This window comes from Silurus meridionalis, chromosome 14 (assembly GCF_014805685.1).
Source record: "Silurus meridionalis isolate SWU-2019-XX chromosome 14, ASM1480568v1, whole genome shotgun sequence".
Classification (NCBI taxonomy): Eukaryota; Metazoa; Chordata; class Actinopteri; order Siluriformes; family Siluridae; genus Silurus; species Silurus meridionalis.
Genome location: NC_060897.1, coordinates 16,760,569 through 16,777,354, shown reverse-complemented (window position 1 = coordinate 16,777,354; position 16,786 = coordinate 16,760,569). Strand labels below are relative to the sequence as shown.

At 36.0% G+C, this 16,786-nt stretch overlaps 1 protein-coding gene across 1 annotated transcript in view; it reads left to right on the top strand.

Moving 5' to 3' along the window:
• The window catches only part of abca3b (ATP-binding cassette, sub-family A (ABC1), member 3b), a 40,497-nt gene that overhangs the window by 7,678 nt on the left and 16,033 nt on the right, over window positions 1-16,786 (top strand). Inside the window, exons 3-13 of the mRNA XM_046865507.1 lie at window positions 768-1,023; window positions 2,238-2,365; window positions 2,671-2,836; window positions 5,276-5,535; window positions 5,650-5,766; window positions 6,040-6,160; window positions 13,881-14,054; window positions 14,191-14,372; window positions 15,107-15,253; window positions 15,345-15,474; window positions 15,595-15,749. Coding sequence (XP_046721463.1) covers window positions 768-1,023; window positions 2,238-2,365; window positions 2,671-2,836; window positions 5,276-5,535; window positions 5,650-5,766; window positions 6,040-6,160; window positions 13,881-14,054; window positions 14,191-14,372; window positions 15,107-15,253; window positions 15,345-15,474; window positions 15,595-15,749 — 1,836 coding nt within the window. The remainder of the gene's footprint in view (window positions 1-767; window positions 1,024-2,237; window positions 2,366-2,670; window positions 2,837-5,275; window positions 5,536-5,649; window positions 5,767-6,039; window positions 6,161-13,880; window positions 14,055-14,190; window positions 14,373-15,106; window positions 15,254-15,344; window positions 15,475-15,594; window positions 15,750-16,786) is intronic.

Genomic DNA, 16,786 nt, shown 5'->3' with positions numbered 1-16,786 from the left:
CTCAACATCTGTAGCTGGACCCCTCAATCTTTGACCAGGAAGAAATTATGTGTCAAGATCAGCAATAATGCCTTTACTATAAAAATGGTGCTTTGCAGGGCTAAGAACTGCTGTTCAACTTCACCTGCCTACCCAAGAAGGCCCAGTATCATCTCTATTTCATCTGGTGATTGAAGAGAGTCCACAAATAATTACTACTTTTTACATGGAGAAGGACAACAAATAGAATGTCCTGACAAGCTGTCTCACTATTTATTATGGAAATTGCAAAAGCCATGGCTGTTATAAGGACTCACAACTCTCTTATGGACTCTTCAGTCTGTTTAGCAATGACTGCCTAACTTAAAAAATAGACTTTATTCCTGAAGTAGTCAGAATATTCAATAAACTGCTGCTTCCCACTCCCACCAAGAGAAATCATACCATTTCCTAAAATTTTTTCATGCACCCATCTCTGCACACATGCACTTTCTAATGCTTCAGTGGGACGCTTTTACCCAATATTCCTACTAGAAATGTCCTTCTAGTCAATAGGTTATCAACTACTGTTTGCACTAGTTTTCTAACACAGTACTGTTCTCATATCATGCCTCATGTATATGAGTTTTATAGAAGAATGACATTCCAAACCGACTTTTTTGCTTTTCAATCTCCAATTACAAGTGAATTATCTTGAGAGTTTACAATGCAGGTTTATTAATTTTATATCTGTGCAAATTGTTTCTCTGTCTCACATTCTGGCTTACACTTTCTCATTGTTCCTGCAGAAACGTCAGATCTTGGTGACGTTGTTGGAGATTACACTGCCCCTAATGTTTTCTGCGATCCTGATTGTACTGCGTCAGAAAGTGTCCTTTACCAACTACCCCAATGCAACGCATTATGATGGCTTTTTACTGGAGTGGCCTCCACATAAGCTGCCCTCAAACCTGCAACTTGCCTACGTGCCTGCAAATTCCAGCATAGTACGCCAGATTGCTGAGGATGTGCAGCTCAGCCTGGAACAGGGCTTCATCAGTGCTGGTGAGGACTCGAGAGAGAGAGAGAGAGAGAGAGAGAGAGAGAGAGAGAGAGAGAGAGAGAGAGAGAGAGAGAGAGAGAGAGAGAGAGAGAGAGAGAGAGAGAGAGAGAGAGAGAGAGAGAGAGAGAGAGAGAGAGAGAGAGAGAGAGAGAGAGAGAGAGAGAGAGAGAGAGAGAGAGCAAAGTTTACATTATTGTTTGTGTTCTTTTCAGCTCCCCACGCGCCTGGATTTAGTAGGCAATAGCTAATTACTTGATTAATTAATAGATTAATTATCTATTGGTGTTTTTTTATATATATATATATATATATATATATATATATATATATATATATATATATATAAATAAAACACCAATAGATAATATGCTTTATGAAAGAGGAAGAAAAAGTGCTTATTTTCTTGTTAATGCAGTTCAGTCGATTTTAGTCAATGTGGATCATATGATAGAGCCAGTTGCTATTGTGAAAACAAGCTTTGCAGGAAGCCAATGGATATTGTTTCATTGCTTTGTCATTTAAGGTGGTGTTGATTTACAGGCTCAGCTTACAGCTTATACTGTATCTACAATGTTTTCTGGCATGTCTTCAGTGACCTCTGTTTTTCACTAAGCATGTGCAGATACTGTTAAGTTATTATAAAGGTACATACGAAAAGAAAAACAGAAATGAGGGAAAACAAGTGTTGTGCCTCAGGCGAAACAGGTATTTTGGAAGAAGTCAAAACAGAAAGAACAGGTTTGTTTTTCTCAACAAAGGGACTCAGTTGAACCCGTCTGTCCTCATTTTTTTATATTCTTCCTCCTATTGGTTGAGGGCTTTATCTCTAGTGCCCCACCTTTATCACTGCAACACTGGCACTGATAGTCGTCTGACCTTTTTTGTGCCATGGTGATGCATGTTGTGTGCATGATGAGGTACACCAAGTTTTAAACACGAGTGCCAAATCTAACAAGCTGAATTTAATTGATATCTAAATTAGAATAAAGTATTTTAAATAAAACTTTACTGCATTACTGTTGTCAAGTTATATTTATTGTGATTTAATAATAATTAATACTTTTTGTTATGATGTTCTAAACTGAAGAGCTAATAATGCTAATGCATTAGCCTTTATATTCTAAGCATCTGAATATAAAGGCAAGGTTGAGTTTCTATAATAGTAGTTTAGTAATATAAATCAATCAAATGCCTCATTCTTGCTTATTTTCTCTAGTGCGTGGGTTTGAGACAGAGCATCAGTTTGAGGAGTTTGTGAAGACAGACCCTGAATCAGCAAAGATCCTGGCCGCAGTGGTTTTTGAGCACTCCTTTTCTCATGATGATGAGCCTCTCCCACTTCAGGTAAAAGCTTAATGCTAAAAAACTTGCTCCATGCTGAACTGGCTTAAAAAAAATCAGGAATTTGACATTCATATCCAGTTTGCTAGATTTATTTTAGAACTACAGTAGTTTTGAATAATTTCTCTGGGTATATTTTCTGGTGTTTATTTATCTGTTCAGTTAATACAACCACTCTATTAGTATAAATACAGTAATTCCACATTGGTTCCTTGGTGAAGATGGGTAAAGTGTGAGAACAGTTTCTAGTTCCCTTTTCTTGATTTTAAAAACATTTTTTCTTTTCTTACCATTCTTTTCTGTTGCAGGTCAATTATCACTTGCGCTTCACCTATAGCCCCCGAAATGCTCCTACCAAGGAAAAATCAGAGCTGAATCCGAACAATGACCTTGACTGGCACACTCTTAGCCTGTTCCCCCTCTTTCAGCTGCCTGGCCCTCGGGAGCAGCATGATCTCTATGGAGGCACACCAGGTCAGTATCGTAAATGCTATATCACATTTGGCATTGCTGGTGTACGAATACATCTTGATAGTAAGCATTTAGAAAGATTGTCTTAGAAGTGTTCAGTCCTCAGCAGTTTATAGCATTGAGGAAAGTCATGGCTGATCAATCAATAATCACCACTGATCAATCAATAATCCAACACAACAAGCAGTTGGAACTGTTTCAGCTTTCTCTGTTTACAGACAGGCTCATTTCCCTGAACAAACAAGGTACAGCATGACCTGTTGCAGCACTTGATGTGATGTGTTCATGTCAAATAATGCTGTGTTCTCATTTGGGAAGTTAACTACATCTTATACAGAGTGTTTTATATTGTTTTAAAGATGCTTTAAAAGTGCCAACGCACTTCACAGTTTTGGAAATACTGGTTTGCTACTGACTTTTGATTGTTTTTTTAATCATAGAAAAAACAGTAGTTTAACGTTTAAAATTTTTTTTTCCGGGTACCTGCATGGTGCCTTTATTAATGTGTTCTTAAGCATTGCATAAATATTTTATAGAGCAGTGCGTGAGAAATTATAAAAGGGTTATTTAAAAAAGCTGAAGTTTTCTATATATTTTGTCTTGAAATAGATTATACATGAGGATTTGTTTGGTGATTCTGTCTTTTTGTGTATTTTTATCCATAATTTAATCCACTTGGGAAGTGGTACTTTAGTGGTTAAGTCTTTGGACTTCTGATTGGAAGGTTGTTAGTTCAAATCCCAGCATTTTTAAACGCTTGGCCCTTGAGGGTTTTACAAGAGGCCTGACAAAATGTTTATCGCTGAATGTTTAGAGAAATGTGTCTGGATGCCAAGCGTGTGCAAAAATTTTATTCATGCTAAAGGAGTTTTTTTCCAATAAAAATAAAGTGTAACATCAATACATTCATGTATTTGTTTGGTCAAAATAAATCTTCATACCATTAAATTACCTAGTTTCATATAAAGAAAATTAATATAAACGTGTCTTTCAAAACCCAAATAAATAGGTGTTTCTACACTTTTGGCAGGCACTGTAAGTCTGTCATTTCATATTACAATAAAAAGACAAAGTTGCATAAAACCTCCAATACTTCTTATTCACACTTTATACATTTTTCATAATTTTTTCAGCATAAATTTTTTTTTAAACATTTCAAAGTGTTTTCTTTAAAAAAATGTTTTATACATTTTCATTAGTTAACTTGTTTTATGCAGTCACACAAACTGTGCAATTTACTTATTTTATTTTATAGATATTGGGATAACATTTATAAACATGGAACTAATTACAATACTTGAAAATAGGCCCTAGAGGCAGCTGGAGGTAGCATTAGAGCATGCTGTGTAATAAAGTGATTTTATAGTTACAGGCATTCATTTGTTGGAGATGGTTTGCTAATGCATTGGAAGTGTCTAATTTATAAAGGAGCTGTGTAATTTGTATGGCTTTAATTTGAGCTGTGTAGTGGAAGGTTTTCAGATTTTCTTACAAGCTCACACCAATGGAGGTTCTTGAAAACGTATCCCTGTTCATGCTTTTGTTACTTTTTACATCTACCACCATCTTTTTTTTTCAGATGAAATAAATGCTTTGATTTTTCCAAAATAAAAACCTAGCGAGTCATAATATAGTATTCTGTTCTTTTCTAGGAAAAAAGTAGTGGATATTACAAACTCTTTTTAGGCTACTGGCTGATATAAAATGTTTAAACATGACCAGGATTTCTTTTTTAGAAAAGGCCAATTCATGAGGATACAGAAAATGGATTTGCTTCCAATGGTGAATTCATGTTGAGTTTATAATGCCTTAAAACCAATAAGACTGAAATCTTGTGACTGCAGAAAAATCACAGAGTGTGCTCTGAACACCTTCTCTCACCTTCATCCAAAGTCTGTTCTGTGCTTAGCTGCTTCTAAATCAGTTATATAAATGCCATTTGAGTGTAATAGTAATGAGATTTTTATAAAGCTGATATAAGTCTTGTTACATATAAAGGAATAAAGTGTTCTTCTCATGTTTGATGCCTTTCTCTGGGTTTTGTTTTATATGCAGGTAGTCAGAATCACTATGATAAATTGCCTCTAAGTGTAAATGTGTCTTTGTAAATGAGTATTTGAATGTGGCCATGTGAACTCTATGTATTTAATGACCCCAGGCCTATTGTTCTGGGACACATGTTTATTGCCGTTTAGCAGTATACACTTGCTAAATATTTTATAATTGGCATGGAAACCTGATGGACAGGGATATTAGGGGGATGCAGCTAAGTATATGTAAGCATTGATAAAACAGACTTTGCTTTTCCGTAGTGATGCATTACATAGCAACCTGATGAAGGCGTTCACAAAAGAACAAATCATAGAATGAATTAAACAGAAGACGTTAATCACTGCTGTGATAAAGTAACAAATAAAAATGCTTGCTGTTGTATGTGAAAAGGTTATTACCGTGAGGGCTTCCTAATGGTCCAGCATGCTGTGGACCGAGCCATCATGAAGGCTTACAACAGGACTGCCGCGACTGCCCTCTTCATGCAGACACGGGTTGTGCTGACACGCTTCCCTTACCCATCTTTCATCTATGATGTCTTCATCCTGGCCATCCAGAACCAGCTGCCTCTCTTGCTGGTGCTCAGCTTCACCTATACGTCCCTCAACATTGTACGAGCCATTGTGCAAGAGAAGGAAAGAAAACTCAAGGTGTGTCTCTGGAACAGGTGGAGATGATGCATGAATATGGCATGGATCTATTATTAGTTTGTTGTATTATGCACTTTTCGAATAAAACCATAGTTTTTTTTATGTATTTTGTAGGAATACATGAGAATGATGGGCTTGAGCAACTGGTTGCACTGGAGTGCCTGGTTCCTCATGTTCTTCCTTTTCCTTGCCATCTCCATCTTCTTTGTCACCATGCTCTGCTGTGTCAGGGTGAGTTTGGCTTGCCATCACAGGCTTCATTATGCTCTAATGTTAATTACTCTGTATTAGGTTAACCTTTTAAATATGAACAAATCTTAATAATGTTTGTTATAATAATGAACTGACAGTTCTTATTATATTCCGTTTACATAATTTAGTATGAAGTTCTGATTAATTATTTAAAACACATATTAGAAAAAGATTAACAAGAAACATTTAATTTGGACATTTCTGTATGAGTATGTGTGTAAAGCATGTATTATTGTGTTCTTGATCTTAAAGGTAAGTCCAAATGGAGCAGTACTGACCTATAGTGACCCTACACTTGTTTTCGTCTTCCTCCTTGTGTTTGCTGTGGCTACAATCAGCTTCTGTTTCATGATAAGCTCCTTCTTCTCCAGAGGTAATGTCTCCACACTCCATTTTTTAGAGAATATTGGTACTGTATGTGAATACCTTCTATAATCTTAACAAAGTAAACATTACTTAAATTGTGATAATCTGTATAGCTGTTATGTCAAAGTTTAAATTTGATCCACCATGCATCACATTCTTAATCTCAAATCTGCTTTAATTATTTTCAGCTATAGTGTTTGTAAACCAGCCTACGGTTACTGTGAACTGTGAGCTCAATAGAAAAATTAGGAGAAAATTCCTATTGAATTCAACAACATTTTAAGGTTTATGGGCTTTAAATGCCTGATAAATAAATCTGAGCTGATTTAATAGTGTATCATTGCTTCTTTTACAAACAGTGTTTCATTCTTCCAGATTCTTTCAACATTTTGGGAATGATCAATAAGATATAATGACAGAAGAGGAGAAAAGCTGAGTGAAAAGCGTGCTACTTACCACAGTGGTGGCTGAGTGATTAAGGCTTTGAGCTATTATTCATAATGTTTCTGATTAAGTTCTAAATATTACCAAGCTCCTGGAGCAAGGCCATTAACCTCCATCTGCTTTTTTGTAAAGTTGATTACTCAACTTTAATTTACTCTGGATATAAGCATTGTGTCCAGAGAGCAAATGTAAGACTACATTGGCTTCAGTATATGAGGTGTATAAGTGAGCTAAGAATCCACTAGGAGTAAGGATGTGCCATCAGTTTGCCGTTGTTGACATCTAACCATGTTAATTTGTGCTTGTGTAGATCTTAAACAGCCTTTAAATGTTTAGTTTAAACGTTTAAATGCTTTACCGGTGACTAGTCTACCAGTAGAGGTGGAGTCATACATTATATGGCCAAAAGGATACTGACACCTGATGTGCTTGTTGAAAATCCCTGTCCAAAATCATGAGTATTAATATGGAGTTTGGGGCTAAAACATCATATTCTATCCACAAGGTTTTGTGGATGCAGGGATTTTCTCATGGCATGGATGTTGAGACTTGTCTCATTAGTTCCATTAAAAAGAAAGAAAATATTGTGTGCTTCCAACTTTGTGACTGTTAATATATATCGGTGTGAATACATTAATACACAATAACCTTGACCAGGATTAAGCAGTTAAGCAGTACAAGCAATCTTTCATCTTAATTCAGCTCCAGATTTATTTCTACTTACACATGCTGATGTGTTCATAAAATCTTTTTAATGGCCTGTTTGTTTGTGCTGGACCTGCACTGGCTTTGAGAAAAGGGAGGACATTGAGTTTCTAAAATATTGACCTTGCTTCTGGTGGGAAAAAATGAATATGAAAATTAAGCACAATGTTCTGTCAGGGTGGAAAACTGAGTTGTTTTCTGTTGGTAATAGAGTCTATAGGGAGGTGTTGTATATTGCTGAGGCTTTTTAGCTTTTGTTTGGTTAACAAACCAATCCTCAGGGCCAGATGGTCCACATTTTTGGTCCACAGGCTTTGCTAAAAAGATAAGTGTTTAATCTACACTTAAACTGGGAGAGTGTGTCTGAGCCACGAACACTGTCAGGAAGACTATTCCAAAGGTTAGGAGCTAAATGTAAGAATGTTCTACCACCTTTAGAGGACTTTACTATTGTAGGAATTACTAGAAGTCCGGAGTTTTGAGATCTCAGGGTGCGTGACGGATTGTAGCGTGTTAAAAGACTGGATAGATAATTGGGAGCTAAACCATTTAGTGTTTTGTAGGTAAGTAGCTGTAGTTTGTAGTCGATTCGAAACTTAATAGGTAGCCAGTGCAGGGATGATAAGATTGGGGTTATATGATCTTATATCTCGACCTTATGAGAACTCTGGCTGCTGCATTCTGGACAAACTGTAGCTTGTTTATTAATAATGCAGGACAGCCACCTAGTAATGCATTACGATAGTCTATTCTGGAGGTCATGAACGCATGGACGAGCTTCTCTGCATCAGATATAGACAACATGTTTCTTAGCTTAGCAATATTTCTAAAATGGAAGAAACATGGTTTTGTAACATGGTTGATATGATTTTTAAAAGACAAGTTGGTGCCTAAAATAACTCAACTTTACTGTTGAGATAGTAGTTACAAAACATCCATCTAAATGCAGGTTGAAATGCTGGAGCTTCTGTGTACTGTTTTTTTTACTGTGTACTCTAGCTCCTGAACTGTATCTAACAGGTCCCTGGTGCACAAATAATTCATTGGGGCTCTATCAGGTTACTACAAGTGGTTCTTTGGACTTGGTTTCTGGGGAGTGGCAGTGTGTGAAGGAAAGAAATTCAGCAGTGCTGGTACCTTATGGCTTATGCAAAAAATGCAAAAACCAGAAGTGTGTGAATAAAACATTTTTAACATTGAAAAATTGTGTACCGTAATTTCAACTGTGCTAGCCAGTAAATAAGTTTCTTTTTAGCAGTTATTAGACACATTTATTACCAGATGATTTGAATCCACACAGTTCAGCATAATGCATTTGGATCTTATTGTATATTCCTCTGAATGTTAAAAGCCATTAAATTCTTAGTAACATAATTTAAATAATGTTGAATCTAGTAAAATATAATAACATATTTTACTGCACCTTACTGCATATGTGTTTATTTGTTTTTATTTAACCTTATTGAAATTGAAAGTAATTTCTGAGCTGGAAAAGGGAGACCAATTAGTTAGCTTGGTTAATTGCATTCAAATCTGGATATGCTTATTTCTAGATAGACCTGAAATAGATAGATTAAAATAGATGTTGAAAAATTAGACACTGATTAACACTGCTGTTAACAAGCAGAATCACTGAAGGAAAGAACAAGAAACAAACTACGTACAGTTATAGCCTTAGATAAAATCAGCTGAAATAAAACAGGATGATTGAACAACTCCAAAAACAGAATTACCAGCTTAATTTATTATAGTTTGACTTAATTTCTGTCAAATCTCTACAAACCATTCTTTGAAACTTAACATATTTATATTTTATTGAAAATGTTTTGTGTGACCTTACTATTTTGGGGGATCAGTGATTGCTTTAGTTTGACTCTTGATCCTTAACTCTTTAAACATTAGTCAAGTCAAGTCAAGTCAAGTTTATTTGTATAGCGCTTTTCACAACAGACATTGTCTCAAAGCAGCTTTACACAAATCAACAGTGATGGTGAATGGTGTGCATTTGTCCCTGATGAGCAAGCCGTGGCGACTGTGGCAAGGAAAAACTCCCTTAGATGTTATGAGGAAGAAACCTTGAGAGGAACCAGACTCAAAAGGGGAACCCATCCTCATCTGGGTGACATCAAGAGTTTGATCATAAATCTTTCAACAATACAGAACACTGGAGAGTGAGAACTAACATGATTACTGGAGTATAAGATTATAAGTAATGTTCTTTCTGCAGTCTTAAACAGTCTATATGGTTAGTAGCTCCGAGTTTTATAAGCTCAGCATTTGTGATCACCACAGATCCAGCATCAGCTTCTCCATGCCAGAGCCTTTAAACACTCCAGGAGGTCCAATGTCAAAACTCCACACATGTAGCGGGATCCAAATGGCACTGGTACGTCTCTAGATGGTTCAGGATGTTTGTGAGTTCGGCATCTACTTCTTTAAAGGTCCGTAATCATCACGAGGTGGGAGGTGACTGGAGCTGGAGCAACCTCAGGATGCCTCGGGATGGGGAGAGAAAGAGAAGCAGTGGAGAGGAATTAGCGTAGCTGCTGTTCATGATATTAACAGCACAAGTTGATAATGTGCATGTGATCAGATGTTCTGGAGCACAAGGTTATGATGTGATGTGTGTTATGTGTAGGCTTTGCTAAAAGATCGTTTTAATCTACACTTAAATTGGGTGAGTGTGTCTGAGCCCCGAACACCGTCAGGAAGACTATTCCAGAGTTTAGGAGCTAAATGTGAAAATGCTCTACCACCTTTAGTGGACTTTGCTATTCTAGGAACTACTAGAAGCCCAGAGTTTTGAGATCTCAGGGGCGTGGCGGATTGTAGCGTGTTAAAAGACTGGATAGATACACGGAGCCAAACCATTTAGTGCTTTATAAGTGAGAAGTAATAGTTTGTAGTCTATTGAAACTTAACAGGAAGCCAATGTAGGGACGATAAGATCGGGGTTATGTGATCATATTTTTTGACCTTGTAAGAACTCTGGCTGCTGCATTCTGGACTAACTGAAGCTTGTTTATTAATGAAGCAGGACATCCACCTAGTAACGCATTACAGTAGTCTATTCTGGAGGTCATAAACGCATGGACGAGCTTCTCTGCATCGGATATAGACAACATATTTCTTAGCTTAGAAATATTTCTAAGGTGAAAGAAGGCTGTTTTTGTAACCTGATTGATGTGATTTTTGAAAGACAAGTCGCTGTCTAAAATAACACCCAGGTCTTTTACCGTTGAACTAGTGGTTACAGAACATCCGTCTAAATGCAGGTTGAGATGCTGGAGCATCTGTATACCAGTTTTTGGGCCGATGAGCAAAATCTCAGTCTTATCAGAATTTAAAAGTAGAAAGTTATGGGTCATCCAATCTCTTAGTTCCTTAACACACTCAGTCATTAGTTTGTAAAGTGTATTTGTTATGACAAGAAAAATGCAGCTCCAGGAAGAAATGTGGACACTGAATCAGTGATTGAACTTGAGAACCAAATTATTTGTGAATCATCCAGGTTGGTCAACAAGTTTCTCAAATTCGATTAAATGTACCGACTCAACGTTCAACAATCTAATTATTATAATAATAACACTTTTTTTCATAAACTCACCGTAAAGATGTTTTTTGATCATACAAAAAGCTGTTCCACGGCTTTTCAAACCTTTATACATCATTATTTTATTGCTGTTTGGAGATTTTCCATCTTTTCTGAAACTAAATGCTGTTACATTACTATTGCTCAATTACATGGAAAAGATAGATTCTTGGAAATATTGTTTCAACTTCTACAGGATAAACATCAGGGTGAGCAACTGATAGAATTTCTATTTAATGTACATTAAAACAGCTTCATATGGGCTAGATTCCGAATCATAAAACATAACAAGGAACATAAATCACCTTTTTTATTTCAATAAAAAAAGACAATAAACACAATAAAAAATACTTAACTATTTTTTTAAAGAAAAAAATAATACTTCACACAAAACATATTTAAGTAAAAGTAAAATTACAGATTTTAAAAACTACTTTAAAAAGTAAAGGTTTGGGAAAAAAATAAAAACATTTGTATATATATATATATATATATATATATATATATATATATATATATATATATATATATATATATACACACAGTGGTGTGAAAAGGTGTTTCTTTTTTTTTTTGCATGTTTGTCACACTTTAATGTTTCATATCATCAAACTAATTGAAATATTAGTAAAGGATAACACAAGTGAACACAACATGCAGTTTGAAAATGAAGGTTTTTATTATCGAGGGAAAACAACATCCAAAACTACATGGCCCTGTGTAAAAAAGTGTTTGCCCGCCAAACCTAATAACTGGTTGGGCCATCCTTAGCAGCAACAACTGCAATCAAGCATTTGCAATAACTTGCAATGAGCCTGTTACAGCGCTGTGGAGGAATTTTGGTCTGATCATCTATGCAGAATTGTTTTAAATCAGCTACATTGGAGGGTTTTCAAGCATGGACCGACTTTTTAAGGTCATGCCACAGCATCTCAATAGGATTCAGGTCAGAACTTTGACTAGGCCACATCAATGTCTTTATGTTGTTTTTCTTTAGCCATTCAGAGGTGGACTTGCTGCTGTGTTTTGGATCATTGTCCTGCTGCAGAATACAAGTTTGCTTTAGCTTGAGGTCACGAACAGATGGCCGGACCTTCTCCTTCAGGATTTTTTGGTAAACAGCCGAATTCATGGTTCCATTTATCATAGCAAGTCTTCCAGGTCCTGAAGCACCAAAACAGCCCCAGACCATCACACTACCACCACCATATTTTACTGTTGTTATGATGTTCTTTTTCTGAAATGCGGTTGATTTGTCTTTCGTCAGTCCACAGAGTATTTTCCCAAAAGTCTTGGGATCATCAAGATGTTTTATGGAAAAACTGAGACGAGCCTTTATGTTCTTTTTGCTCAGCAGCGGTTTACGTCTTGGAACTCATGCAGATAATTTTTCCCCAGTCTCTTTCTTATGGTGGAGTCATGAACACTGACCTTAACTGAGGCGAATAAGGCCTGCAGTTCTTTAAATGTTGTTGTGGGGGTCTTTTGTGACCTTTTGGATGAGTTGTTGCTATGCTCTTATTTTGGTTGGCTGGCCACTCCTGGGAAGGTTCTCCACTGTTCCATGTTTTTGCCATTTATGAATAATGGCTCTAACTGTTGTTTGCTGGGGTCCCAAAGCTTTAGAAATGGCTTTATAACCTTTTCCAGACTGATAGATGTTTGTTTCTGAATTCCTTTGGATCTCGACATAATGTCTAGCTTTTGAGGATATTTTGGTCTACTTCACTTTGTCAGGCAGGTCCTATTTAAGAGATTTCTTGATTGCGAACAGGTGTGGCAGAAATCAGGCCTGGGTGTGGCTGGGGAAATTGAACTCAGGTGTTATAAAAACAGTTTTAACAGGGGGGCAAACACTTTTTTTACACAGGGCCATGTTGTTTTGGATGTTGTTTTCCCTCAATAATAAAAACCTTAATTTAAAAACTTTATGTTGTGTTCACTTGTGTTATCTTTTACTAAATGTAACTTCTGTGTTGTATAAATTGTATGAAGCTTATATACAAATCATTTTTGTGTAATAAAAAAACAGGACTGTCTTATTCTAGCAGGGTGGAGCATTTTCTACTCTGTTATTCTATAAACTGTTGAAGGCTCCCCATCTCCTCCCACATCCAGAAAACAGCCTGCAAATGGGACTAAATAAATATCTGCACGTTCCACGCTTGCAGTGTTCTGACTCAGAATGGCATATAATGAAGTGTAATAAAAAGCCTTTTGTGTTTGCCCTCGCATGTGGATATAAAAATAACCCAGAGATTATATTTCTTTTTCTTTATCACAAGGCCTCTATCATTTTGTTCTTTTCTCTTGTTTCCCTCTGTTTTTGCACCTGTGGTTCTGTCACATGGTTGCAGGAAACAGAAAGGAGTGTGTGCTGTATAAAGATTCAGAACCGTTAAAATACACGGAGAATCACATGGACTTGCTAAATGAATTGTATGTGTATTTTCTGAAATATTATCCATAAAAGGAATGACATATCTGACTATTTTGCCTGGTGCAGTTTTCATTGTTTGTCTGGTCAACATAAGAAAAACTTAAAAGACCATATGGTGTAGAGCAATGTTTCTTAACTGAGGGGTCTTAGCCCCTTAATGACTGGGACCTCTTGGAAAGAAATATTGCCAAATACAAATCATAAAGCAATAAAATTAAAACCATGGCAAAATATGAAAATAAAGCAAATTTTATTTTTTAAAAAGGTTTTAAAATAAGTTTGTGCCCTGTGCACTTTTGTGCTTTCAACATTGTGGCAACACTGTGGGGAAGAACCACATGGATGTGATTGAGAGGTGTCTACATATTTTTGGCTAAATAGTATAGTGATGGATGGATGGATAAAAAGATTGATGGATGAATAGATTGATGGGTGAATGGATCAATAGATAGATATATAGAATTTCTTTCTTTAAATGTTCCTTATACATTCTGTCCTTTTCTCTCTTGGTCTGTATATTACATTGTTTTCTCTACCCCCACACAGCTAATGTTGCAGCAGCAGCAAGTGGTTTCCTCTACTTCTTTAGCTACCTGCCTTACCTCTTCCTGTGGCCACGTTATGACTTGCTATCCCACGCACAGAAAGTATCTGCCTGTCTTATCTCCAATGTGGCCATGGCTATGGGTGCCCAACTTATTGGCATGTTTGAAGGCAAAGGTAAGACCTGTTGACCTCACCATGATTTTACAGATCCTTTATAATTTTTATTGTTAAATCCTCCATTTATCAATGTAGCAGTTACAATAACCAGACTAACATAAATATGTCTTTCTATACTGCATGTTCAAATCAGGCACGGGGATCCAGTGGCGTAATCTGTTTGAGCCTGTGACTGTGGATGATGACTTCTCATTAGCTCAGGTTCTTGGACTCCTGCTGCTGGATGCCATACTCTACAGCTTGGTGGCTTGGTACATGGAGGCTGTGTTTCCCGGCGAGTATGGAGTGCCACGACCATGGTACTTTTTCATTCTGGTAGGTGGTGATTAAGTTCTAAAATGTTACTGCTTGTACCATTACATTTACATGTGTACATTTACACTTAATTGTATTAAATCCTAACCTGTGTAAGTGGTGTAGAGTTGTACAATTTACTTGATTTTTGATTAAATGTAGTTAAACTGAAAATGTAATTAAGTCCTAACCTGTGTAAATGGTGTATAGTCGTACAACTTACTTGATTTTTGATTAAATGTATGTAGTTAATCTGAAAATGTAATTAAATATAATTTTTTTAAATATGTATAGGTTAATCTTATTAATGAATGATTTTATCCCAAGCCCATGTTCTAAAAGTCTTTTTGAAATCTGTTTGGTGTCAGTGACGGACAGAGGTGGACTTTAACCAGGAATTTGCACAATCATACTGACCAAAACATGTTTAGAAATATATACTGAGGGAAAAAAACAGGACTGAAAAACAAAGATTTTACATTTACCTCAATTCTAGTATTGAGTTTTCTTCCTCTTTCTTTGAATATATATAACATTTTCTGTGTATAAAGGATTTAATTTAAACACAGAAAAAACAGCATTAACTGTTACAGAATAAAAGCCCAGCATTATCCTAAAAACACGACTTTAAGCATAGGCTATTTTTTTTAAGTACAAAACTTAGGGGTATGTAATAATCAAATAAGAAACTAGTTTTTTTTTAATAGACCTTTATTTATTTATTTTTAAATATTGCATAACACTTTCTACCACAGCCCTCATACTGGTGCAACAGCCCTCGAGTCACCCTGTTGAAGGAGAAGGAGGAAGAAGAAGATGCAGAGAAAGCACTGAAGGGAGAGTTCATGGAAGAAGAGCCGACTGGATTAGTCTCGGGCGTCAAAATTAAGCACCTGGCCAAGGTACAAAGTGACATGGAGTGTTTGTGATATGTCGAGGGCAAATGGTATTGTAGCCGCTACCCTCTGTATAATGATATTTTCTCCACTGCAGGTTTTTAAAATGGGAAATAAGACCAAAGAAGCAGTCAAGGATCTCACGTTGAACATGTTTGAAGGCCAGATCACGGTTCTGCTAGGACACAATGGAGCTGGAAAGACCACTACACTGTCTATGCTGACTGGTGAGCTGCTTAAGTGTGAATACTCAGTAATAGAGGTCTAAAACCTCATCTTCCCTTTACACCAAGTAAAACTGATCCCAATTTACTCTCATTCAGTGCATTATTTCTTGTTTGTTCCAGGCTTGTTCCCTCCCAGCAGTGGCCGAGCTTACATCAATGGTTATGATATATGTCAGGATATGGTGCTGATCCGCCGCAGTCTAGGCCTCTGTCCACAACACGATGTGCTTTTTGACAACCTCACTGTCCGAGAGCATCTGCTTTTCTATGCCCAGGTAACTTTCCGACTTTTCTTATCCTAAGAAATCCATTTGTACTTACTAGATTATTTTAGGTCTATGATGTTATTGTGCAAAGTAATTTGTAAATTACTCCTAACAAATATGAATATGTACACAAGTAAGTGTAAATAATAAATATAAAGATATAAAGATTAATGTTATATATTTGGTATAGATTTGAAACAGTGTCACAGATTCACATTTAGTCAGAACAGAACTGTCACATTTAGTCAGAACTTGAGCTGTTTCAGAAGCTGTTGTAAATCTTTGACTTCATTAGAATAATTGAATTCTGTGTTTTAAACCAATAAAACTGTTGCATCAAATCAATTGTTTTTTTTCTATAGGACATCATACTGATTGTTTATTATGTTGCTCAGCAACCAGAGTGTAGTGATGTCAGACTTCATTATATTGCCTGCTTTATTTTAATATGGAATTAAATCACTGACAAAACAATACATTTTACTACTGGTATATTGTTTTTTGTGCACTTAAAGTTTATAAACTTCATGTTGAACTTGAAGTTGCACTTGAAATGAAAAGAGACTTTATTAATAAAATAAAATATTTTCTGATATAAAAAGAAATATATTAGTGATGAAGCAAGTTTTAGTATTTTGTATTTTAAGATCTGTATAACTACATTGTGTCAAAATTGCTACAAAAATCCCTGTCCTAAATAAAATACATTTGTGTATTCAGACAAAAAAAAAGCATGTGAGCAAGAAGGCCCAAAAACCTGACTGAGGTAGCCCAGTTTTCTTAGGAGGAATTGCTTTACTGTGAAAAGCTGATGGAGGGCTGCACTAATTAAACTAATACTTTATTTAATTAAAAAGCAATGCTAGAAAAATGTATGTGAGATTTGGTCCCCTGAAAAACTGATATATTAGCTACGATTTGTTAATAACAAGTATTTAAAAATAATTAAATATTTTCCCACTTATCCAAAAATGGATATCGTAAATACGAGTGCATGAGGTGTATATGCATGTAACTTATCATCTTATTCTATCCTGTTAGGCCCT